The sequence below is a fragment of the Neophocaena asiaeorientalis genome, unplaced genomic scaffold (assembly GCF_003031525.2).
Source record: "Neophocaena asiaeorientalis asiaeorientalis breed wild unplaced genomic scaffold, Neophocaena_asiaeorientalis_V1.1 scaffold114, whole genome shotgun sequence".
Classification (NCBI taxonomy): Eukaryota; Metazoa; Chordata; class Mammalia; order Artiodactyla; family Phocoenidae; genus Neophocaena; species Neophocaena asiaeorientalis.
In genome coordinates this window covers 11,073,739-11,101,133 of record NW_020173116.1, presented here as the reverse complement: position 1 = coordinate 11,101,133, position 27,395 = coordinate 11,073,739, and the positions used below count along the sequence as shown (strand labels likewise).

Sequence of the window (27,395 nt, the reverse complement as noted above, 5' to 3'; positions counted from 1 at the left end):
ACACAGCTGCAGAGGCCACGCCTCCTGCTGCTGGCTCACGCTGCCAACATCACGTTACTGGTCATTTATCACTTTATGAAAAACGAAAACACCTGGTGAATTAAATACAGGAAAATGTTTACAATAAATCCATACCTGTGTCTGCTGAGGAGAAGATAAGGGGCTTTTGAAGGCTTTGGCCATTATTCGCTTGATCTCTACGCCAGTGCTGTTCTTCACACACATCGACTTGTCCCACTGAACCGCGTGGTCGGGCTCGGTTGGATTGAGCCAAGCCAGCTCATCCTCACACACGTGGAGCGGAGGTGGTGGACGGATAAACTCCGGCCGAAAATGGCCTGTAATCAAAGTAGCGTGTCTGACTGCTTCTGTCACTCGGCTGACCCCGCAACACGTGTGTATAAACCTCACAGGCTCCGCTTAGTGAAGTGCAGTGACACCTCTTAATAAGGACAACACAGCAACACTCTGACTTGAAAATTAGAAGCAGAAACGACACAAAGGCAGGGTTTTATTCAGAACACAAGAAACTGAAACACTGACATAACATTATGATGTCAGAGACCAAATCTATTTTGGGGGAGGAGAGGAAAACATTACCACCACCTGACAAGTCCTAGTTCAAGCATGATCACCACTCAATCGCAGGAGGACACAACTTACTCCATGGGTAAGTCTGGATGGGAAAAATAAAACACTAGTTGATCTCACTCATCCTATTCTCAGCACTATTATTCAGAGACCATGTGATGTGTACTGGTTTTGTTTTTGCATCTTATAACCCTGAAGTAGCAAATTATGTGGAGATGAAATGGTAGGGGAAAGGTACGGTTGACTACTGACATGCTCAAATGAATCTGGAGACTTTCATAAACCCCTAAATTCACAAATGCTATATCATTTTCTTAAAACAGTAAAAATACAACAGAACAGTGAAGTCACTCAATTTAATACCTCAACTATTTTACAAAACAAGATTGATCCCTAAGTTATAAACCCACTCAAAGAAATGCTGTCTGGGACTTCTCAGCAGATTTCACCCCTCACTTTGGTTCCCACGTAGGGTCTAAGATGGCTAACTAACTCCTCTCATGGACCGAGCCCCGGCCAAATTTGAGATTACTAGGTCCCCTAGTTTACTGAAAATGTCTGTGTCTGGCTAAGAATCATCCCTTTATCTTAAACTACACCATCTCTTCACATATATCACCAGAACTAGCACCTGAATCTCTGCAGCCCATTTACAAAAAGAAAGTTTTTAACATTTCACGAGAAGTTATACCTATGTGATAAAGAGAAAGTTCCCATGAGGTAAGGATGCCTGGTGTTCAGCTAGACTCAGACCTAACATCTGATTGACTTGCTTCTTACACACCTTTCCAGTGGCCCATTCAAGTCAAAGATGTGCCCGAGCAAGTACTAAATACAACCCATCTGTGCCTCGGACCTCCCCACACAGTGACTAGCTGAGACTTATTTATTCCAAAGACCTACTGTAAATGGCATTAAAAGTCACAGTGTAAGTTTTAAACTCAAGGTGACACTATAGTCTGGAGAACATGTTCTTATCCCTAAGCAGAAAGCATGCCTTCGTCATTAAAACCACACAGAATCGTATAAAACCAAAAAATGCAGGACTCCCTGGTGGCACAGTGGTTAAGAATCCACCTGGCAATGCAGGGGACACAGGTTCAAGCCCTGGTCCGGGAAGATCCCACATGCCGTGGGGCAACTGAGGCTGCATGCCTAGAGCCCGTGCTCCGCAACAAGAGAAGCCACTGCAATAAGTGCATGCACTGCAACGAAGAGTAGCCCCCGCTCACCGCAACTAGAGAAAGCCCGCGCGCGGCAACAAAGACCCAACACAGCCAAAAATAAATTAATTAATTAAAACAAAAAGCTCTTTCAAGTTCAATAGGAGTTATCTTTGAATTAAATTAAGAGCTATAAGATCAGTAAAACTTCAATGGAAAATAAGATTAATGAAGTATAAAACAAAAAGGTAATAAACTACAAAAATAAACTCATTTCAGTAAAATCAGAGAATTTATATCCTTAGATATGCTGATGGTAGGTATGTAATGAAAAATACTTGGGATTTTTCTGGCTGCATCATACAGCATGTGGGATCTTAGTTCCCTGACCAGGGATGGAACCTGCACCCCCTGCAGTGGAAGCGTGGCATCCTAACCACTGGACCACCAGGGAATTCCCAAAACCTTGGTATTTTTATTAAAAAAGAAACCAACTTTTTTTTTTTTAAGTTTTTAAAATTATTTTTGGCTGCATTGGGTCTTCGTTGACGTGCAGGCTTTCTCTAGTTGTGGTGAGCAGGGGCTACCCTTCATTGCTGTGCGTGGGCTTCTCATTGCGGTGGCTTCTCTTGTTATGGAGCACAGGCTCTAGGCGTGCGGGCTCAGTAGTTGTGACTCATGCGCTCTAGAGCGCAGGTTCAGTAGTTGTGGCGCACGGGCTTAGTTGCTCCGCGGCATGTGGGATCTTCCCAGACCAGGGCTTGAACCCATGTCCCCTGCACTGGCAGGCGGATTCTTAACCACTGCGCTACCAGGGAAGCCCAAGAAACTAACTTTTATTGAGCATCTCTGCTATGTTCCAGACACTATACTAGGAAGTTTCTCACTAAATTCATGTTTAACATTCTCTGACATAAATCCTACCAATGTTTTCTTAGGTCATTCTCCCAGGCAATAGAAATAAAAGCAAAAGTAAACAAATAGGACCTAATCAAACTTACAAGCTTTTATACAGCAAAGGAAACCATAAACAAAATGAAAAGACAACCTACAGACTGGGAAAAAACATGTGCAAATGGTACGACCAACAAGGGTTTAATTTCCAAAACATACAAACAGCTCATACAACTCAACAACAGAAAAAAACAACGCAATCAAAAAATGAGCAGACCTAAAGAGACATTTCTTCAAAGAAGACATACAGATCACCAACAGGCACATGAAAAGATGCTCAGCATTGCTCATCATTAGAGAAATGCAGATCAAATTAAAACTTCAGTGAGATACCACCTCACACCAGTCAGAATGCCCATCATTTAAAAATCTACAAATAACATGCTGGAGAGGGTGTGGAGAAAAGAAAACCCTCCTACATTATGGACGGGAATGTAAATTGGTGCAGACACTATAGAAAACAGTACAGAGGTTCCAGAGTTACTGTCTGATCCAGCAATCCCACTCCTATGCATATATCCAGACAAAACTCTTAAGTCAAAAAGATACATGCACCCCTATGTTCACAGCAGCACTATTCACAATAGGCAAGACATGGAAACAACCTAAATGTCCATCACCAGATGAAACGATAAAGAAGATATGGTATATTTATACAATGGAATATTATTAAGCCATAAAAAAGAATGAAATAATGCCATTTGCAGCAATATGGATGCACCTAGAGATTATCATACTATGTGAAGTCAGACAGAGAAAGACAAATATCATATGATATCACTTATATGTGGAGTCTACAATGTGACACAAATGAACTTATCCATGAAACAGAAACAGACTCACAGACATAGAGAACAGACTTGTGGTTGCCAAGGGGAAGAGGGGATTGGGGAGGGATGGATTGGGAGTTTGGGATTAGCAGATGCAAACTATTATATAGAGAATGGATAAACAACAAGGTCCTACCGTATAGCACAGAGAACTATATTTAATATCCTGTGATAAACCACAATGGAAAAGAATATGAAAAAGAATGTACATATATATATATATACGTATAACCGAATCACTCTGCTGTACAGCAGAAATTAACACAACATTGGAAATCAACTGTACGTCAATAAAATAAATTTTTAAAAATTCACGTTTAAGGGCTTCCCTGGTGGCGCAGTGGTTGAGAGTCCACCTGCGGATGCAGGCAACAGGGGTCGCGCCCCGGCCCAAGAGGGTCCCACATGCCACAGAGCAGCTGGGCCCCTGATGCAGGTCCGCTGAGCCTGCACATCTGGAGCCTGTGCTCCGCAACGGGAGAGGCCACAACAGTGAGAGGCCCGCGTACCACACACACACACACACACACACACACAAAAAATTCACGTTTAAGCATCAATGAAAACAACATGATGTTTCAGAAAACCAGAAAGTCTCAGGGGGACGCTGATAACAAAACCAAGAATACAAAATTAGATATACCTACTTTCAATAGGTGGCTTTGGTCCACTGACTAAAGCTTCCGTGATCTGAGAGGCAACGGAGCTGTCAAATCCAGAATTAGAAGAATCCGGGTCTGGGTCACTGAGAATGCTAGGGAAGCTGGCCTTACTTTGAGTTGGCAATTCAGACTGGCGTTCTGAAATAGATTAAAATAGGAAATATTTCAAAACTGAGGGCACCACAAGGAGAGTGAAAAGAGAAGCTACTAAATGGAGAAAGTTATCTACAACACATAAACAAAGGGCCAGATTCAGGATAGGTTATCAATTTTAAAAAATAGAAAAAAATGGGCTAATGACTTCCAATAAGTGTTTTCTTTTTAAAAAGCCTGAGGCTTCCCTGGGGGAACAATGGTTACAAATCCGCCTGTCAATGCAGGGGACACGGGTTCGATCCCTGGCCCAGGAAGATCCCACATGCCGCGAAGCAACTAAGCCCGTGCACCACAAGTACTGAGCCCGTGCTCTGCAACAAGAAAAGCCACGACAATGAGAAGCCCGCGCACTGCAAGCAAGAGTAGCCCTCGCTCGATGCAACTAGAGAAAGCCCATGTGCAGCAACGAAGACCCAACACAGCCAAAAATAAAAACAAATAAATTAAAAAAAAAAAAGCTTGTATGGCCAATAAACATCTGAGAAGATATTCAATCCCATTAGGAACCAGCGGACAATCTGTTAAAACGAGATACTACTGCACACACACTGCAGTTATAACCGCCCCTTGTGGTTACTGATGTTTAACTTGTCTGCTTGTTTGCTTAAAGTTAGGAAAACGCAACTGCATCATCCATAAGTACACCTTTGGTCCCTGGGTCCCACTGTAAAGACATCTGAATTTCAGGCCAGCCTCCGTACAGATGATCTGTGTGGCTAGCTCCAGAGAAGATAGGTGTACTTCCCTTTTTTTCTTAAGCACTTGTGAAAATGATTAAGACATCTTCAGTCTGGGCAGAGGACAGCAAACAGCTCTAGGGGACAGCCAGCTTAGCCACTGTGCCAAGCCTCTCAATCCTAACTCTAGTCACATATTCCTTTCTGAGCTTGACGTACTTTATAAATTTATTTTATTTATTTATTTTTGGCTGTGTTGGGTCTTTGTTGCTGTGCCCAGGTTTTCCCTAGTTGCAGCGAGCGGGGGCTACTCTTCATTGTGGTGTGTGGGCTTCTCATTGTGGTGGCTTCTCTTGTTGTGGAGTTGTGGAGCGTGGGTTCAGTAGTTGTGGCTCACAGGCTCTAGAGCACAGGCTCAGTAGTTGTGGCGCACGGGCTTAATTGCTCTGCAGCATGTGGGATCTTCCCAGACCAGGGCTTGAACCTGTGTCCCCTGCATTGGCAGGCGGATTCTTTTAACCACTGCACCACCAGGGAAGTCCCTGAGCTTGATGTACTTTAAAACTTTCTCATGGGCTGATTCAAGTCATCACAAGTTGAAAAGGAAATTAGATTTGATTCTTACTTTATTGAATACAAAGCTAGAAACCTCAGAATATACGTCACTTCTAAAGGTAAGGTGACTGAAATTGCCCATCACCTCGGCAACCAGTTTTCATACTGTCTTTGGTTAAGAAAATAATTATTTTATTTCTGTTAATAGATTGCATCTGGCACTAGTAGCTAACAAGTACTTTTGTGTACCTTCAATCTTAAAAGTCTGAAAAAGAGTTCTCTTAGTTTCAGAAAATAACCATTGTTAATATTTAGTACTTTAAAAATAAGGTTCAGGGCTTCCCTGGTGGCGCAGTGGTTGAGAATCTACCTGCCGATGCAGGGGACACGGGTTCAAGCCCTTGTCTGGGAAGATCCCACATGCCGCGGAGCAGCTGGGCCCGTGAGCCACAATTACAGAGCATGCGCGTCTGGAGCCTGTGCTCCGCAACGAGAGGCCGTGATAGTGAGAGGCCCGCGCACTGCGATGAAGAGTGGCCCCCGCTTGCCACAACTAGAGAAAGCCCTCGCACAGAAACGAAGACCCAACACAGCCAAAAATAAATAAATAACAAAATACTTCAAAAAAATAATAATAAGGTTCAGGGCTTCCTTGCTGGCACAGTGGTTGGGGATCCACCTGCCAATGCTGGGGACACGGGTTCAAGCCCTGGTCTGGGAGGATCCCACGTGCCACAGAGAAACTAAGCCCGTGCGCCACAACTGCTAAGCCTGCGCTCTGGAGCCCGCGAGCCACAACTACTAAGCCCGCGTGCCACAACTACTGAAGCCTGCGCGCCTGAAGCCTGTGCTCCGCAATAGGAGAAGCCACTGCAGTGAGAAGCCCGCACACCGCAACCAAGAGTAGCCCCTGCTCACCGCGACGAGAGAAAGCCTGCGCAAAGCAACGAAGACACAATGCAGCCAAAAATTTAAAAAATAAATAAATAAAATAAATTAAAATAAATAAATAAATAAGGTTCAGAATGCCCCAAGGAAAGAGAAGATTAGATGTCACCTTATACAAGATGCCAAATGTCACAGGGCATGAAGTCTAAGGATGAGGCACTATCAAATTAACCCTGCAGCTCACTTAATCACAAGGTCAAGGGTTCACAAATCTGGCTACAGATTAGAATTTCCCTAATGAACTGCTCTCAGGTGATGAGACCCACGCATCTGCACTTTTGCTTAGAGCAGGTTAGCAAAAGCTGCTCTTCTTTATCCTTATATGGAGAGGCTCTCCCTGACCACCCTGTTCAAGGTCTCCTTATTTTCTATCACTACAGGAGTTTGCTTCAAGACCACCCATTCATTTGCTTATACGTGTAACAGAAGGTGCCCAAATAATCTTGAAACAGAAGAACAGGGTGGAGGTCTCACACCTCTCAATTTCACAAAAGCTACTGTATGACTTGGATTAGTGTCCTGCTCCCCTGCAAATAAAACCCTTTTTATTTGGGAAAAAAAAGCCACCCTAATCAAAAGGGTGGTACTAGAATAAGGACAAATAGACCGGGCTTCCCTGGTGGTGCAGTGGTTAAGAATCCGCCTGCCAATGCAGGGGACATGGGTTTGAGCCCTGGTCCGGGAAGATCCCACATGCCGCAGAGCAACTAAGCCTGTGCGCCACAATTACTAAGCTTGTGCTCTAGAGCCGGCGAGCCACAACTACTGAGCCCACACGCCACAACTACTGAAGCCCGCATGCCTAGAGCCCATGCTCCGCAATGAAGAGAAGCCACCGCAATGAGAAGCCCACACACTGCAATGAAGAGTAGCCCCCGCTGGCCGCAACCACAGAAAGCCCACGTGCAGCAACCAAGACCCAACGCAGCCAAAAATATAAATAATTAAAAACAAAAGACAAACAGACCAATGACGTGGAATAGACAGCCCAGAAATAAACCTTCCCATATATATATTCAAATGATTTTCGATAAAGGCGCCAAGACGACACTGTTTCAGCTATTCTGGGTCCCTTGAGATTCCATATGAATTTTCTATTTCTGCAAAACACATTGTTGGGATTTTGATAAGAATTGCATTGAATCTGTAGATCGCTTTGAGTAGAAATCACATCAGGAAAATTTTAAACGGACCAAGCTTTACTCAGCATTCTTCTTAAACTGGAAAAGCAATCAATTCAAGTGAAAACTCGAAATGACATTTGTATCCCATAACAGCAAGGATCCAGTACTGAAGCTATGTTTTTCACAGAAAATACTAACTTTTTAGTACAGTTACAAAGACCTTCATTTAAATGGAGTACCTCAAGAAAAAAGGCCTAATGCTAGCACACAAAGATGCCTGAAGCGGGACCCCTCCTTACCAGCCAGGGCTAGCTGAAGCCCGCTAATGTCCACAGACTGGCCCATGTTTCCGACGTCCATCAAGGCAATCTGTCGCGGTGTCTTTTTGAAGAGTTCCCGTGGAGGTGCCAGCATCAGCTGGGAAAGAAAAAACTTTTCTGGTGGAGTTATAGGAGGTAAAAATCCTGTAAACAGAAAAACGTACAACAGTTTCTCTAACGGTTATTTCTAAAAATTATCTTGAGTCTGGTAAAATTAGCATTTGCTACTTGTCACCTCAACTCATGTACCTTTAAAGACAAACTTACAATTGAAGATTCATTTAACCAAATAGATACATACATCAAAATGTAATTAAATAGTGTCCCTGAGGAGGACTGGTTCCAGGACACCCTGCGTATACTAAAATCCAAGGATGCTTGGGTCCCTTATACAAAATGGTGTAGTATTTGCATGTACCCTACATACATCCTCCCTTATACTTCAAATAATCTCTAGATTAACTGTATGTCAACTGAAATTCTATGATTTGTGGCAATGAAACTTAAGGTTTTTGTAACTATTAAGAACTTTGTTTTGGGGGATTCTCTGGCAGTCCAGTGGTTAGGACCCGGCGCTCTCACTGCTGGGGCCCGGGTTTGATCCCTGGTGGTAGGGGAACTAAGATCCCGCAAGCCGCACAGCACCGCCAAAACAAAACAAAACAAAAAAATCAACTTTGTTTTCTAACATGCTTCAATTCCTGCAAAGGCTGAAGCTTACATATGCAGGCAAAAACAACAACAAAAACTACAGTGCTCAGAAATGCTTTTCTTCTCTACTGCTACCAGCAACTGTGTAAAAGTTAAAGAGACAAGGAAGCCATCACTAGCTCCGCAAATACACTTCACACACCTGTTTCAGTCCACAGCACGGCTACAATTCCCAGAGTGCTGGACATTGATGCTTCCCTTTCATCCCAGAGCCGCCCGCTTACCCGGCGGCGGCCATCCTACCGCAGCACCGCACCGTGGCCAGACCCTGTTCCAGCTCCCAGCTGGGACTCCTACCCACTCACTGCCCACAGTCCACACGCCCACTTACCAATGAGTTATATTTCTAGGTACAAATCTGCTCACAGATTTTTAATTCTGTTTACACAGAATTAAACCCAAACTTCTGCACCATTCATAAGACCTTCCTAACGTAGTCCTGACCCACTTTCCTAATCCCATCTCCTGACCCCCCTCCAACCCACGGGTTCTACACTCCTGTTGCACAAAATCTCTCTCTGATTCCTGATTTCAAAACAACCAATACACGCAGCTCTTTAAGAATACGTGACAGGGCCACACCCTTCTCTCCCCACCATCTCTAATCAATATCCAGCAAAAACATCACCCCCTCTGGAAGTTCCTCCAGCTACACAGCTGTAGTTCCTGTGCTACGAGGTGCTGTACCTGCGACATCTAGTACGGCCCTTAACCACACTGGGTTACAATCAGGTTTATGTCTCTTCAACCAGACTGCAAGCTTCCTGAGTGCAAGGAAGCCACCCTACTTACTTCCAGATACATTCTCAACGTTGGCTCTGCAGCAGAATCATCCGAAAAACTTTCAAAACATATGCCCAGGGGCTTCCCTGGTGGCGCAGTGGTTGAGACTGCGATGCAGGGGGACATGGGTTCGTGCCCCGGTCTGGGAAGATCCCACATGCTGCGGAGCGGCTGGGCCCGTGAGCCATGGCTGCTGAGCCTACGCGTCCGGAGCCTGCGCGTCCGGAGCCTGTGCTCCGCAATGGGAGAGGCCACAACAGTGAGAGGCCCGCGTACCGCAAAAAAAAAAAAAAAAAAAAAAAAAAACATATGCCCATTAGATGCCCCCCTGACGCCCAGTACAAGAAGCCTCAACATGCCCTGTTGCATATGTAAGCACCACCCCTACCTAGTAACGATAGTAATGTATAAAGCTTATTGTAAATACTTTTATTTCTCATAATTTATTATCTGCAATTTTCAGACACGGAAATTGAGGCAGAGAGAGGCAAAATAACCAATCCGTGGATTTCCCTGGCAAATCTGTTTACAATGCAGCCTAGGCCTACATCTAGGTTTAAACTCATCGCATTCAAGAGTGACATTATATAAGTTATGGTTCCTTTGCCTAACCCATCCTACACAATTCAAAGGGCTCTCCGACCCAAATCCCACACTGCCCCATCCATCTCGGTGGTGGGTTTCAACACACACACACACACACACACACACACATACACGTTGCAGTGACTTTCTCAGCATTCTCAAACTTCCTGAAAACCAGGTTCAGTACCTGTACCCTAAAGACATCTCATGGAATACACAGGTTGCCCCTCTTAGGTAAGGGCAGTGCAGGAAATCCACGAGAAGATGCCTTAGATCCAGAGGAGTTGCCAGCAGGAGCCATGACTAGCTTAAATGTAGATGCCCTCTCCTGCAAGGAAAAATTCTCTGGCCTTACCTCAAAATCCGCTGCCTTTACCTTCTGGCTCCCTGAATGGCAGTCCCTACCTAAAGGGGTCACTCACCTGTTTCCTCACTGCTTAAGGACTGTAAGATCAAACTGTTTCCCACCTGTCACTACCTGCTCCGCCCACTACTGATGTCCTCCTCCAAGTCTTCCAGGTACCCTTATCACTCATCACCATCTCCTCTGTGCCCTTCTCCTCTCCTGGCTTCAGGTCTTCTCCCAAAATCAAGTCTCATAAAGCATCTCTTGAGTTTAAAAAACAAACAGATGTGGACGCTGGAGCGCCACGCAGTTGCCAGCCTCTGCTCCGCTCGGCACCCCCGGGCTATGTCCAGGCCCACGCCGGGGCCCCACGGCCAACGAAGGACGCCCAGCTCTACAGCTGCCAGGGCCTGCACAGGCAGCCAGCCCAGTCTGCGCCTCTGCTGCCTCAACTAGATCCTGAATGTCAAACAGCAGAGCGTCTGCTTGATGAATCTGAGGACAATGGGAACTCTGGGTGACGCTGGCCGTCTGGACGATACCACGTATGCAAAACTGGCCGAGGAGACGCTGGACTCCTTAGCAGAGTTTTCTGAAGACCTTGCAGACAAACCTTACACGCTTGAAGGCTATGATGTCTCCTTTGGGAATGTGGTGTTTTAACAATTAAACTGGGTGGAGATCTAGGAATGTACGTGGTCAACAAGCAGACCCCACACAAGCAAATCTGGTTATCTTCACCATCCAGCGGCCCCAAGCATTACGACTGGACTGGGAGAAACGGGGTGTACTCCCACGACGGTGTGTCCCTCCACGAGCTGCTGGCCACAGAGCTGACTCAAGCCTTAAAAACCAAACTGGACTTATGTTCTCTGGCCTACTCTGCAAAAGGCCCTTGCTGCCCAGCCGAATGCTAAAGACATTGAAAGCTCTAAAGCCAAGACCCCAGCTTGAATGGCTAGTCTTCATTCCTGCTTTTGAGGACAGCTGCATTATGTGTACGGCTCTGTGAAAAGACCGTGTCGCCTCCCGCCCTGCCTGTGAGTTCAGATTTTTAATTTCCACATTTGTTGTCTGACTTCCTCCCTCACGTGACAGCCCTTATCTTTTGTAATGTCTGTATGCCCATACCTTTAATATATAACCTCACAACAAAGGAAAAGAAGAGGACAAATTCCAGGAGGAGAAATGAATTGGATTCACCATTCATTCTTTGAAAGACTTACTACAAAAACTGCATGAAGAGCGGCTGGCCAACCTTGCCATCCTGTCTCAAGATGAGACTCATTAAAGGGAAGCCTAAAACGTTCCTACTCCTCTGGAAAGTGTAAACACTTCTAAGCCCTTTAGTATTGAAGCATCAGGGGCAACTCGGGAATTCTCAAACCGAAGACCATTTTCTCTTTGTGCTTTGTGACTGCCAGGGTGTGGCCCGCATGGGGTGACACAGGGAGATGTGGTGCTGTGTCTTCCGTATGTCCATATATATGTACACACACATTTACATGTGTGTGTACATATATATTTTTTAAATTTAAGGGTCAGTATAGAATAAGCTATTGCAACACTGGTCTGAGGATGCAAAAAAATCTCCCAAAAGCCACCTCTGTACGCTCACGGATATACTACAATAAATGAGGTCATGGAGCTGAGAGGTGCTTGGTAAACTGTGAAAGCCCACATAAATGAAAAGATGTTGGTGTTAATGAAAGGAACCCCGGTCTTACACTTGGCCCAGCCCAAAAGTAGTTGTCTGTCTCTGGGCAAGTTTCTCGAACTCTCTGGACCTCTGTTTCCCCGTGTTAACAGAGAGGGTTAAACTGGATAGAATATAGTCGATTCCCAATTTAGACATTTAGTGGTCCCGTCAGGCAACTTATCAGGCCAGCTTTAATTCCCTCTAGCAGAGGAGATGACAGTGAACAGTTTTTTTAAAACTATAGAGTAAGTATATGGTTTCGGGTTTTGCTCTACTTGAATTTCAGTTGAATTCAGGTTCAAATAATCATCCTTTATTGTGCCATTACCGTGCTAAGCCTGGGCTGTAGGCTGAATGTTAAAGTGTTGATCCTAACCCCCAATCACAGCCCTCATAAGTGCGATTAGTGCCCTGGGAAGAGAGACCCCAGAGAGCTCCCTCATCCCTTTCACCATGTGAGGACACAGCGTGAAGACAGCTGTCTATGAACCAGGAAGCAGGCCTTCACCAGACGCCCAGTCTGCTGGGGTCTTGACCTTGGACTTCCCAGCCTCCAGAACGATGAGAAATAAATTTCTGTTTATAAGTCAAACAAACAAACAGAAATAGCAAAAGAGGCCTCGCATCCAACCCAGTGATCTCACTAAAGGTGCACGACCATGCATTTTACATAACGTGCAGCAGTCTTGCGTCTTCTAGTCTAGGCCGTGAACTGAGACTACTTTCTATCCTCTGCCCCCATCGCGTTAACCAAGGACACCTAACAGCAAGAAGGCGGCCGTAAAGTCCTGAAACGCTGCTGAATGTGCATTTCCGCTCAACAACGTATTCGGGTTCTGAACGACTTCTCGGTGACTCCTGAGACTTAGAGCCGGGGGGTAGGAGGGCAGATCCTGTGTGTCATTACTTACAACTGCACACACCTCAGACGCGCGTGACGAGCACGAACTGCATCACGAGACACTAAAGCGTCAAGCCCAACACTAAGCGGCACGGTTTCACGGCCCGTACTGTTGGGAGGAGTAATTTTCAGTGCCGTGAAGCTGCCACCTGTCCCTACTCGGTGGAGGGGGTGCGGAGGGGATTTCAAAAGGACACAATCCATTTCACGTGTGGGTGAAGGCCCAGCAGCTGCCGGATCTCACCCTCCGCGCCGCACAGCGGGCTCCCGGCGGGAGGACCCGGGCTTACCAGAGAGCGGCGGCCGGTCGGGCTCTTGGCCGCCGCGGGCGGGCGGCGCGGGGTTGAGCAGGTGCGCGAAGCTGGCGGCGAAGGGGTTGGCGGCGAGCGGCTCGGTGCGGTACATCTCCCAGAGCAGGTAGAGCGCCGTGAGGCGCTGCGCCGCGCTGGGCAGCAGGTCCGGCTGCTGCAGCAGCATGACGAGCACCGAGCCCAGGCGGAAGTGGTCGGCCTTGCTGAAGTAATGGTGGAAGGCGGTGGACAGGCCCTCGAAGGTGCTGCCGCCGCCCGCCTCCTCCGAGATGATGCTCAGCAGGCTCGAAAGCTCCTTCGGGGTCAGGCTCATCCTGCACGCGGGGCCCCCCGGGCCTCCACAACCCGGCCCGGGGCCACCCGCTCCGCCTCTGCCGCCGCCGGAGCCGGAGCCTCCTGGCCCGCTCCTAGACACCGACGCCGCCGCTTCCCGGGCCCTCCTTTGCTCCGCGGCGGTAAGAAGACGGCCACACGCCGCGCTCGCCCCGCCGCCGGGCATCAACCTCGCTCGCCTGTCCTGTTTCCGGGCCGGAGGGGCCCTGGCACCGGTTCGCTCCGTCCCCGCGGCCGTAAAGCGCGCTGTGGCACGACAGCGTCGCAAACAAAACCCGCCGGGAAGCCAGCCGCCCGCAGAGGAGTGTGGCGCGGACCCAGAGCGAGGCTGCTGGAGCCGGGCCAGGGAGAAGATCCCGAGACGCCGAGTGGGCGGAACGAAAAGCCGGAAATGGGGGTGGGGCCTGTGGGGGAGCTGCGGAAGTCTCGCGGTGCCACAGCACCACGCTGTGGTGCAGTCTGCGCATGGGCGAGCAACGTCCGCCCCCAGAGGTGCCCCGAGGGTTGTACCAGGCAAAGAAGGTCCCAAGAAATTTGGGTGACGTTATTGTCTGGAAAAATGCATCTTATAATCTGAAAAGTTGCGGGCTTCCCTAGTGGCACAGTGGTTAGGAATCTGCCTGCCAAGGCAGGGGACATGGGTTTGAGCCCTGGTCCAAGAAGTACCTTATGCTGTGGATCAGCTAAGCCCACGTGCCACAACTACTGAGCCTGCGCTCTAGAGCCCGCGAGCCACAACTATTGAGCCCAAGCGCCACAACAAAGACCCAATGCAGCAAAAAAAAAAATCTGAGTTTTCTTAATATAACACACCTGGCTGTTCACGGTGAAACCTTTTTAAGTGCTAATAGCTATGAAGACCACACATTTCTCATTACCAAAGTTAATTTCCAGTCTTACACTCCTATTTGAGGAAATGGAATCATACGCACACGAGCTTTTGTACACGGTTACTTTAACAAGATTTTTGTAAAATGTTTCCAATAAACATTCGTTTACAAAATTGTTGTACAACTTTTTACCGCAGCCTGCCCAAGGGCGCTGATTCTGGGCCTTAGCTGTGCATTGGAAGTTCCCTGAGAGCCTTCAAAAATGCTAGTGCCTGGTCCTGGTGGCCAGGTATTAACAAACAAAAAGCAAAAACACCTGCCCAGGTGCCTAGCGTGTACTCTGGGTTGGGAATCACCGAAGGGTGTGTTCCAGACTTCCTCAGTTCCTCCCTTAGACCTACAAAACCCTACAGGGATTCCACCAGCGATTCCCAGCAGGCAAGTTTGGGAGATACAGTCTGCACTAACTCATGCTAGTAGCTCGAGAATTATCTAGTTGCACGCCACCTTAATTCTAAAGTATAATTGAAGGAAGAGAAACTGCTGGGTCAAGGGGCATGCATATTCTGAAGGCTTCTTCACTCGACTATTAGATATCCCTGTAGAAGGGTCCTGCCAGTTAACTAACAGCAGCAGATATAACTTGGTAACGCTTGGACTCCTGGGAAACTGATTCGAATTATCTTGAAAGTACTCTCATTTTATTTATTTACTATAGTAAATAAACTTTATTGTGTTTGGGATGTCTGTTACAGCAATGAGCTTACCTGCATAGGTTTTGCTGTGGTTTTTTTTTTAAGTTGTTTCAAAATATGTGAACATTATGTGCCCCACCACCCCCAAAAAACTAAATATTTTTCTTTCTGTAAGAGCATTTTCAAAATTAGGTTGGTGTTGAAAAGAAAACCAGAGGCCCCAGATGGAGTCACTTATGCTAGGTCACACTACTAACCTAACTGAAGCTTCACCCTCCCCCAGAAATGTAGTCTTAACCAGGAATTTTCCGGTCAGCACCAATGAGCTAATCGGTCACCATGCCCCAAAGGAAGATGAAGTAACCTGTCACAAAGACTTCTGCCATCCCCCATAAGTAGGTTACCTATGCCTGAAATAAATCTTCCTTGCTTAGACTTCTTTGTCTTGCCTTTGAAAACCTTTTCTTTTCTGTAGCCCTTGGGAGCTCCTCTCTACTTGCTAGATGGGATGCTGCCCGACTCATGAACTGCTCAATAAAACCAATTAAATCTTTAAAATTTACACAGTTGACTTTTCGTTATTTAACAATGGTAATCCAGGGTTTCCTACATGTTCCCCGAAAACAACTCTCAGGCCCTGGTAACAAATAACCACAAACAGAAATTTGTCCTCTCACAGCTCTGGAGGCTAAAAGTCCAAAATAAGAGTGTCAGCAGAGCCAGGCTCCCTCTAAAGGCTCTGGGGAAGAATCCTTCCTTGTCTCCTCCTAGCTTCCCGTGATGCCCAGCGGTCTCTGGCGTCCCTTGGCTTATGTTGCACCATTCCCATCTCTGCCTCTGCAGTCACGTGGCCTTCTTTCCCGTGTGTCTGTGCTTCATGTGGCTTTCTTATAGGGACACCAGTCATTGGGTTTAGGGCCCACCCTAATCTAGTATGTCCTCATCTTAACTAACTGCATCTGCAAAAACCCCATTTCCAAATAAGGTCACATTCTGAGCTGGACATGAGTTTTGAGGAGACACCATTCCACCAGTAGAGACCCAAAGCTCTCCTGGGCATACATCCAGTCATACATACCGTCCAAGGCCGACCATGATGTCAAAAAGTGGGTGGTGGCCCAATTTCTGGAAATCCCCACCACTTCCCCAAAATAGCTGGAATACTCCTCCCACTCATTAGCCTATGAAATTACCCACCCCTATAAAAACCGACAACCCCCATACCCTGGGGCTGCTCTTGCCTTCTGAGATGGCCCACCGGTCTGTGGAGTGTGTTTCTCTCTAAATTAATCCACTTCTTACCTATCACTTTGTCTCTCACTGAATTCTTTCTACATGAGACATCAAGAACCTGACCTTCATTAAGTCCTGAGACCAGGTGTGTGAGCTCAGTTAAAAGAACGTGGGTTCAAGTCCCAATCTGGGTTGCAGTTTCAGCTGGACTGCCAGGGAAGCCCTCGTAATCTCTTCTTAAAAAGACACCAATCATAGTGGATTAGGGCCCACCCTAATGACCTCACTTGAACTCAATTACTTCTTTAAAGACCCTATACAAATACAGTCACTTTCTAACTGGGGGTTACAACTCAACATAGGAATTTGGGGGGCAGGGAGGTGGAGGCAGGGGACAACACCACAACCTGTGACAAAGAGGGAGCAGTAACTTTGGCATGAGGCAAGGAAATGTTTCATTGTCTCTTTGTTGGCTGCAAGAATCCCAGGAAGCTCAAAACAAAAGGGAGACAACTGAATAGGTGGCTCTCACCAAAGTTACACACAGGGAGGAGAGAGGCAGAGACTGGAGCGATGTTGCCACAAGCTGAGAACATCTGGAGCCACCAGAAGCTGGAAGAGGCAAGGAAGCATCCTGGAGCCTGACCCAGCCAAAGCCTTTGTCAGCAGATAAGGCAGGGGGTCCCCGGAGAAAGAGAACCAGGCATGGTTTTATTGCCATAAGAAAAGCCATTTTGGTCTAAGCCACCTGGTGATCCTTATAAGCCTGGCCACAATGCTTGCCCTTTATAAGATGTTTGTAACAGGTCTCAATAATCGTTGATCTTAAGGAAATTGAGGGAACACAGGGACAGAGGGAAAGCAGTCAAGAAACAATAGTTCAGCGATAAAACTGAGTCCTAGTTCCTCCTCAAGGAATATACGTAACAATCTGATACAGTCTCTGAGTTCTGCAGGAACTAAGCCCCCCTCCATCCCCTGGTGGAGGATGGAAGGATGACGTTGACCCTCTTGACTTCAACCAACTAAAGCCTGGACTCTGTCGACCTTTGCCCTAATTCTATGCTGAGTTCTCCTCTGCTCAAGCCCCTTCATGAATATGCATGTACCTTAGCTTAAAACTTCCCCAGTTTTGCTGTTAGGGGAGACACTGCTTGGGGAAAGGTCCCCGGTGTTCTCCTTACTTGTCGCAAGTAATAAATGCTTCCTTCTCCCCATCTTTGGCTTGGTTGTAGCTTTTGACTCAACACCTACCAAGAGGTGAACCCAGTTTTCGGGTAATATCTTCGTTTCAGACATCTAGCTTCCAAAACTGGGGAAATAAATTTCTGGGTTCTTTTAAGCCACCCAGTTTGTGGTACAATTAATACAATAGTCTATCGTGTGACTATATTATACAACAATTTCTTTACCGATTCTATTGTTGGTGGGCATGTAGGTAGTTTCCAGTTTGGGAAACTATAATGAATAGAGCAGCTATGACCATTCACGCTGTGGGTATAAGCACTGACTTTTCTTGACTGCACACCCAGGAGTAGAATTCCTGCGTCACAGTCTATGTACACGTTCAGTTTCAGTAAATTCTGCCAAACAGTTTTCCAAAGTTGATTGTACCAGCTTCTGTTTCCCTCAGCTGTCTATGACATGGTCACCAAGTGTGATATGGCAACTTATAATGAGAAATATTTATTTGGTCTTTGTCCTCATTCCTGGCACAGAGCTCCTAAAAACGCTTGGAATACAACCACACCCGCGTTTATGTTAATGACCTGACTTTTGGAAAGCCCAGAAAGGTGGGGCTTGTTGCCAAGGGAACCCACCGGGTGATTGGAGGGTTGGAACGTTCAGCCCCCACCCCAAGCTCAGGGGAGGGGAGAGGGACTGGAGGTTGAATTATCACCAAATGGCCAATGATTTAATCAGTGATGCCTACATAATGAAGCCACCATAAAAACCCAAAAGCACAGATCTCAGAGAGCTTCCACGTTGAGCAACGCGGGGAGGTGCTGGAAGTATGGCACCCCTGCAGAGAGCACAGGAGCTCCGTGCCCCTTCCTTCATCCTATGTCCTAAGCATCTCTTCCATCTGGCTGTTCGTGTCCTTTGAAATATCCTTCGTAATAAATCAGAAGTAGTAAGTAAACTGCTTTCCTGAGTTCTGTGAGCCATCCTAGCAAATTACTGAACCAAAAAACGGGGTCATAGGAACCTCTGATTTATAGCCAGTTGGTCAAAAGCTTGGGTGACAACCAAGACCTGCATTTAATGTGTGTAGTTTGGGGAGGCGGGGGTGGGGAACAGTCTCATGGGACTGAGCCCTTAACCAGTGGGGTTTGATGCTAACTCCAGGTAGAGAGTGTCAGAACTGATTTAAATTGTAGGACACTCAGCTGGTGTCTGCCAGGGAGCTGGAGAATTGCTTGGTGAGGAGAAAAGCTCCCCATTTGGAGTAGAGGAGAATTCAGTGAATGAGATTTTCCTTACACCAACAATCAATATTTTCCTTCTTTTTTCTAGTCCTTCCAGTGGGAGTGTGGTGGTATCACATCGTTCTCTTAATTCTCACTTCCCTGATGACTAAGGAAGTTCAGCACTTCTTCCTTTGCTATTGGACATTTGGTGTTCTCTGTTGTAGTGTTCCCATTAAAGCCTTTGGCCCATTTTTGCATTCAGCTGCCTGACTTTTTTATATTGATTTGTAGGAGCTCTTTGTATATTTGGTATATGAGTCCCCTGTCAGATACAAGTATTATGAATATTTTCTCCCACTCTGTGATTGCTTTTTACTTATAAGTGGTTTCCTATGACTAAGTTCCTGAATCCTTGTTGCCAAATCTGTGGTACCAACACACACAGGACTTTATAAGATGTTTGTAACATGGTATAAAACCCAGCTACTTCGGGGGGACTAGGCCCACCTCAGTCCCGAGTGTGGTCCAAGCAATGCTGAGCACGTCTAGCTGCTGACTTCTGCAGCTACACACCTTAAAGTCAGGGGAGAGGAGATCAAGGTGGCCGCATATGTTGGCTGTAACCTTCTCTCACTGCAATCCAGCTGACCTTCCGTGAAGCACGTTGCAGTAACTTACATGAGCTTAACCATAAACCCTAATGCCTTAGTTCCAATTTTCCCTTTCTGGGTCCAAATGGATCTCTTAAGTTGACAAGGAAGACACCCAACTCTGTTGAGAGCCATTGCCTTCTCTAAGCAGAGATGGTATGCCGGGTCCTGATAAGGGACCCTGACTTGAGTTTGCCAGGTTCCCCCAGGCTTGGCTCTGGACTAAAGTTCCCTGTAGCAGTGGTCAGTCATCCCCCGCTGGCTCCAGATTCCTGGCAGATCAGAGCTTATTACAATTCCCTGGACTAGAGCTATCAATATGTCCTGTGATGAGGGTGGGGCGTCTTACAGCACTGAACACAGGAAGGTAAGACAGTAGCATCTTTAACCAAAACTTTTCAATTGTTTATATGCAAAGAATGTCAGTATTTCAGAGATGTCTGTATTAGGTGAATGAAGTGCCTTTAGGAATCAATTTTCACTCATGAGGTTAGCTGATTAATATCACTAATGATACAACAAGGGTCCCAAATCAGTTGATTTAATTCAAACAGCAGGTCAGTCCTGAAGATGAAGCTCCCAGCTGGTTGTTGCCCTTGATGGTCTCAACATGTCAGTGGCATGTACATCCATGCCAGTCACCTGTCCTCTCAGATCTGACCATTTTTTAAAATTGAGGTAAAACTGTTGTATAACATTAGTTTCAGGTGTACAACATAAAAATTTGATCTTTGTATACACTACAAGTGATCCCCACAGTAAGTCTAGTAACCATCCGTCATCATATAATTAACCCCCTTCACCTGTTTCATTCACTCCCCCAACCCCCTTCCCCTCTGATAACCACCAGTCTGTTCCCTGCATTTGAGTTTTGTTTTGTTTTTTAAATTTCACATATAAATAAAATCATATGGTATTTGTCTGACTTATTTCACTCAGCACACACCTTCAAGGTTCATCCATGGTGTCACAATGGCAAGATTTCCGTTGTTATGGCTGAGTAGTACTCTATAAAGTATATATATATATATAATATAATATTAAGTATATTATATATACTTAATATTAAGTATAATATATATAATATAATATTATACAATGTATATATACAATGTATATATTATACAATGTATATACACAATGTATACATACAATGTATGTTATACAATGTATAATGTATAAATAACATATATATAGATCTTCTTTATCCATTAACTATCAATGGACATTGATCAATTTAGGTTGTTTCCAGACCTTGGCTATTGTAAATAATACTGCAATGAACATGGCTGGGGGTGGGTGGTGCATCTTTTCAAATTAGTGTTTTCATTTCAAATTAGTGTTTTGATTTTCTATGGATGAATACCCAGAAGTAGAATAGCTGGATTATATGGTAGTTCTATTTTTAATTTTTTGAGGGACCTCTGTGTTTCCCATAGTGGCTGCACCAATTTACATTCCCACCAACAGTTTACAAGAGTTCCCTTTTCTTCACATCCTTGCCAACACTTGTTATTTCTTGTCTTTTTTGATAATAGCCATTCTAACAGGTGTGAGGTGATATCTCATTATGGTTTTGGTTTGCATTTTCCTGATAACTAGTGATGTTAAACACCTTCTCATGAGCCTGTCAGCCATCTGTATGTCTTCTCTGGAAAAATGTCTTTTTAGATCTGCCCACTCTTTTTTTTTTTTTTTAAATGAAAGCTTCTTTATTATTTATTTTGGGCTGTGTTTGGTCTTCGTTTCTGTGCGAGGGCTTTCTCTAGTTGCGGCGAGCGGGGGCCACTCTTCATCGCGGTGTGCGGGCCTCTCACTGTTGTGGCCTCTCCCGTTGCGGAGCACAGGCTCCGGACGCGCAGGCTCAGCAGCCATGGCTCACGGGCCCAGCCGCTCCGCGGCATGTGGGATCCTCCCGGACCGGGGCACGAACCCGTGTCCCCTGCATCGGCAGGCGGACTCTCAGCCACTGCGCCACCAGGGAAGCCCTGAGCTTTTTTGATTCTCTCTTTTTTCTCTCTTCTTTCTCACTTTTACTTCTTCAGGGATCAGCCTCTCTGAGGTAGCTAACGAAAATCCAGAGGAGGCACAGATCAAAGCACACACAGGCCTCCTGGCCACTGTTGGACACAGCATGGGTGCAACATTTTGCCTCTAGTCATGTTGATCACAGTGGGCAGCATGATGCCAAGATAAGTTTAGATCACACATACCAAACTAAGTACATCTCGGACATAACAGGGCTCATTAGCTTCTCCTATGAACGCTGAGTTGGCTTCGGCAGAAAGCAAGTTACACATTTATTATTCAGCCTGTAATTTAGGAAACCCTCTTATCTTAATCTCTAAAAGGCTATGGGGGAGCTATATAGATAAGTACACCTTTTGGAAAAGTAATTTGGTAACATGCCTTAAGAGTCTGAAAAACATTAATATCCTTTGTGTAAATAATTCCACTTCTGAAAGTCTATCTTGAAATCAGAATCAGGAAAACCTTTTTGGGCAAGATAGTCAGTAGCATTTATTTTCATCAGGAACACCTAAGTGTTCAACAGTAAGGGAATAGCTAGGAAATCTACTGCATCTCTACCAGCAGGAATATTATATCAGTCATTGTAAACGTTGTTTACCAACCATTTAAAATTACAGTTGACCCTTGAACAACGTAGGTGAGGGGCGTCAGCCCCACACACAGTTGAAAATCCAGGCACTGGGGACTTCCCTGGTGGCACAGTGGATAAGACTCCATGCTCCCAATGCAGGGGAGCCGGGTTCGATCCCTGGTCAGGGAACTAGATCCCACATGCATGCCACCACTAAGAGTTCCCATGCTGCAACTAAGGAGCCCAACTGCTGCAACTAAGGAGCCCATGAGCCGCAACTAAGGAGCCTGCCTGACACAACTAAGAGCCGGTGCAACCAAATAAATAAATAAATATTTTTTTAAAAATCCAGGCACTGCTATCTCTGCCTCAGAAACAAAGGAACTGATAAATGACTCACCCAAGGGCAGGAAGCTGAAACATTTGGGTAGAATCAGGACTCAGATCCTAGTTCTTTTGATTTCACATACTGTGATCTCTAATCAAACACAAACTTTAAAAAAAAAAACACTTTTTCTCGCACTGTGTAGATCTATAAAATGAAAATATAGGTACTATAGTTATTAAAAAAACACTCACATAGAAGCAGACCAGTGCAGTTCAAACCCATCTTGTTGTTCAAGGGTCAACTGTATATGGTAAGTCCATACATGGAATACTTCTCAGCAATTAATAATGAATGGACTATTGATATATGTTACATTTTGGATGGATCTCAAGGAAACTACACTGGGTGAAAAGAAAAAGCCAGTCTCAAAAGATCACATACTTCTGATTCCATTTATATAACATTTTTGAAAAGACAAAATTTTGGAGATGAAAAATAGATTAATGGTTTGCAGAGATTAGGGATGGGGGGCAGAGAGGTGGGTATGACTCTAGAAGGGTGGCATGAGGAGCTTTGTGTGATGGTACAGTTCTGTATCTTAACTGTGATGGTGGCCACACACATGTGTACATGTGATAAAATTGCATAGAACTATACACATACATTGTAACATTGCTTGTTTCCCAATCTTGATTGTGTACTAGAGTTACCCAGGATGCTACCATTGAGGGAAACTAGGTGAAGAGTACATGGGAACTCTCCCTACACTGTTTTGCAATTTCCTGTGAATCTGCAGTTATTTCAAGATAAAAAGTTTAAAAAAATATAGCAACATTCCCTATGGCACAATGCTAAATGCAAAAAGCAAAATAAATGTGCTGTGTGTGTGTGTGTGTGTGTGTGTACACTTAAAGCTGTAAACATTGGTTGTCTTTAGATATTTACCTTTTTCTTTTTCCTTTCTTAATTTTTTTATTAAAGTATAGTTAATTTACAATGTTGTGTTAGTTTCAGGTGTACAGAAAAGTGATTTAGGTTTATACATATATATATGTATGTATACATATATTCTTTTTCAGATGTCCATTATAGGTTATTACATGATATTGAATATATTTCCCTGAGCTATATAGTAGGTCCTTGTTGTTTGTTTATTTTATATATAGGAGTGTGTATATGTTAATCCCAAACTCCTAATTTATCCCTTCCCCACCCTTTCCCCTCTGGTAGCCATAAGTTTGTTTTCTACGTCTGCGAGTCTACTTCTGTTGTGTAAACAAGTTCATTTATATCATTTTTTTAGATTCCACATGTAAGTGATATCGTGCCATATTTGTCTTTGATGATCTCTAGGTTATTTTGTTCTTTTTACATCCATGTGACTTCTAAATAAAATGTATTATTTTTAGGATGGAAAAAATTGTATTCAGAGGGCTTCCCTGGTGGCGCAGTGGTTTAGAATCCGCCTGCCAATGCAGGGGACATGGGTTCGAGCCCTGGTCCGGGAAGATCCCACATGTCGTGGAGCACCTAAGCCCGTGCGCCACAACTACTGAGCCTGCGCTCTAGAGCCCGCGTGCCACAACTACTGAAGCCCGCGCGCCTAGAGCCTCTGCTCCACAACAAGAGAAGCCACTGCAATGAGAAGCCCGCGCACCGCAACGAAGAGTAGCCCCCGCTCACCGCCAACTAGAGAAAGCCCGCGTGCAGCAACGAAGACCCAACGCAGCCAAAATAAATAAATACAAAAATAAATAAATAAATTTTTAAAAATTGTACTGAGAGACAGGAAACATCCCTTGTAAGTGTAAGATTGGAATCTGTTCCATTTCCTCAGACGTCTGCCTATGAGTCCTTTCTGAAGTCGTCCCCATCCCCAGCTGAAAGGAGTGGCAGGTGTTTCTTCTCTTTTGCCTCCTGAGACTCCACCTGCCCCTTGCTGGGGCGACAGCAGCTTCGAGCCACGTTCCACATGGAACACTATGAAACACACAGCAAAACAGTACAAGTCTCCCCGTGGTGCCACCTATGAGTGCTTGCGGTTGGTTTATTTCTTACCCTTCCCAAGTGGCTCTTTCAGAAAAACCAGGAAAGACAAAAAAGACGGAGGCAGCTTCAGTGGAAACCTTTGATTTTCTGTCCATCAGATGAATCGTCACCGCCTGGGAGTATGTTAGCATCAGAAAGCTCTTTCCGTTTCTCCAACTCTCCCCAAAGCCCTCCTAGATGCCGCGTAGTCACCAATCATTGGGGTTTATTCTCCTCGATTCAGGGCATCCAAAGGACTTGACCAACTCAGCCAGAATAGGAGTGAACCAGGAAGGTAAGCAGAGCTTCAGAAGCAGGCTCACCTGGTCTGCGACTTGGGTGCAGCTCAGCAAACACCTCCCGAGCATGAGCTGGGGGGGACAACATGGATAAGACCCATCCCTGCCCCTGAGGAGCCTTCGGGCTGCATGAAGAGGGGCTTAGCATCCCCTGCTTTGTAACTTTGGGCACATCTGGAGCCCTCTGGGCCTCAGGCTTCCCTTCTGGCAACAGGAGATCCACAGGAAGGGAGCCATTCTCTTGGGCTATCCCTGCCTCAAATACCTAAAAGAGGAGAAAGAGTTGTGTGGTTTATTACTTTTTTAAATTAATCTTTCTTTTTGGATTTTTAAGCATAAAACTGGCCTTACTGTTCGCCTCCTTCAATAGAACTTTTATTTCAGCCTTTAGATTATTTCAACACATCAAATTAATTTCAAGCATTTCTAAATCCTTCCAATGAAAAAGACCAAACCTGTGAATGTAGTGACTTTGAACTCCCCTTTTGTTCGTGCAGCAAGAAATGATCCACCCGAAGAGAACCGGGGGTGCCTTTAGCTCACTAATGTCATGAAGAGAATTGAAAACAGCTCCAAACTGTAGATTGTGTAAGAACTCATGAGGGGAAACAAATGAAGAAGTAAGTGCTTATTGTTTTCATTTCCCCATTGAAGATAATTTTGGACTCTTTGACTGCCTCTGTCTTCATTTAACTGTGCTGGAACTCATTCAGCGGGACTAAAGGTAATTTGGTAAGAGCTACAGCGCATGTCCCTTGGTATTGGCAGGGTGGTAAATAGTGAGACAGGGTTTTCACGAACCATTTCAGTTTATTGGGAAAGGAACAGAAGCAAAAGAGACTTGTGTCCAGGGCACATGGTGTCGCAGGTAAGAACACGGAGCCTGAAGTCAGCTGGCTGGGTCTGAGTCCTCACTCCAGTTACCAGCTTTGTGCACTGAGATTTGTGTCTCGGTTTCCTCTTTTGTAAGTGACAGGTCAAACAGCACCAACTTCAGAAAGTTGTTGTAAACAAGTTAATGACTATAAAGGCCCAGCACACAAAACCCTGGCTTTCGTGATATTCAAAATTATGTCCATCCAGACCCTGGGTTTTGTAGACTGCCCAGCACTTCCGTCTCCCAAACGCTGCCTCACTGTCAAGGGACTTCCAGATTTCCCTTTCACAGACCAGAACTTCTAAAATTTATTGGTCTCAAGGACACTTTATACTCTTAAAAGTTATTGAGGGGCTTCCCTGGTGGCACAGTGGTTAAGAATCTGTCTGCCAATGCAGGGGACACGGGTTCCAGCCGTGGTCTGGGAAGATGCCACATGCCGTGGAGCAACTAAGCCCATGCGCCACAACTACTGAGCCTGCGCTCTAGAGCCCACGTGCCACAACTACTGAAGCCCGCGCGCCTAGAGCCCGTGCTCTGCAACGAGAGAAGCCGACGCAATGAGAAGCCCGCGCACCACAACGAAGAGTAGCCCCCGCTCGCTGCAACTAGAGAAAGCCTGCACGCAGCAACGAAGACCCAACACAGCCAAAAATAAATAAATAAAATTTATTAAAACAAAAAAATTATTGAGGACCCCAAAGAGCTTTTGTCTATATGGGTTATACCTATCGAGATTTACCATATTACAAATTAAAACTGCTAAAACGTTAAAATATTTATTCTCTTAAAAACAGCAATGAAAATGGCTACATATTCTCAAATAAAACACATTTCGTGAAAAGAGTAGCATTACGTTTTTACAGGTGTCTTAACGTCTGGCTTAATGGAAGAAAGCTCAAAACATACTCATATTTACTTCTGTACTTAATCTGTTGGAACATGTTCCTTTGGTTGATATATATGTAGACAATCCAGCCTCACTCAGGTTTTTTTTTTTTTTCGGTACGCAGGCCTGTCACTGCTGTGGCCTCTCCCGTTGCGGAGCACAGGCTCCGGATGCGCAGGCTCAGCGGCCATATCTCACGGGCCCAGCAGCTCCGCGGCATGAGGGATCCTCCCGGACTAGGGCACGAACCCGTGTCCCCTGCATCGGCAGGCGGACTCTCAACCACTGCGCCACCAGGGAAGCCCCTCACTCAGATATTGAGTTGAAAAGAAAAAGGGAGGGGTATTTTAATAGCCTTTTTACATAATTGTGGCAGTTCTTTGATACAACACCAACACTCAACAAGTGAAGTCTCTTGAAGGTTCTTTATGATGTGAAATTGAAACCATACTAACGAGTTTTCATAGTCCATTACGTTCAAGTCCATTGGTCTATCTTGCACATTTTACCAGGGATGCTTTTCAGATTTCATACATTAGTTATTTGGAAAAATATTGTTCACAGCAATATGCAGATCTTCCAAATGTTGATACATTTCATTATACCTTCTAAGAATCACATTTATTAATATCCTCACTGATCTCAACAGACAAGTATTTTCAGTATTGTGAAGCTCACAGTGGCAGATACAAGTTTTCCAAAACTCTAATTTTCATGCAAATGCTCAAATTTTATCATTGGCAACGAACACTACCCTTGAAGTCACAGGCTCACCTTGTTCATTTTCAAGAAAACGTTTGCCAAGTACCTGAACCTGAACGACTACAGTCCATCTGCTAATCATCCTTTCAAGTAAAAATGGTGTTTCATGAAAAAAAGTGGCTAATTCAGCTCATAATTCAAA

General features: G+C 45.3%; 1 protein-coding gene and 1 pseudogene across 1 annotated transcript in view; one reads left to right on the top strand and one right to left on the bottom strand.

The window, feature by feature from the left end:
* Positions 1 to 13,945, bottom strand: part of CNOT11 (CCR4-NOT transcription complex subunit 11) — an 18,901-nt gene extending 4,956 nt beyond the window's left edge. The window contains exons 1-4 of the mRNA XM_024743715.1: positions 13,296 to 13,945; positions 7,960 to 8,124; positions 4,186 to 4,338; positions 136 to 338 (exon numbers count right to left, since the gene is read on the bottom strand). Of these exons, the coding sequence (XP_024599483.1) occupies positions 136 to 338; positions 4,186 to 4,338; positions 7,960 to 8,124; positions 13,296 to 13,815 (1,041 nt within the window). The 5' untranslated portion in view covers positions 13,816 to 13,945. The remainder of the gene's footprint in view (positions 1 to 135; positions 339 to 4,185; positions 4,339 to 7,959; positions 8,125 to 13,295) is intronic.
* On the top strand, positions 10,233 to 11,654 carry LOC112398904 (frataxin, mitochondrial pseudogene; annotated as a pseudogene).
* Positions 13,946 to 27,395: the final 13,450 nt, after the last annotated feature.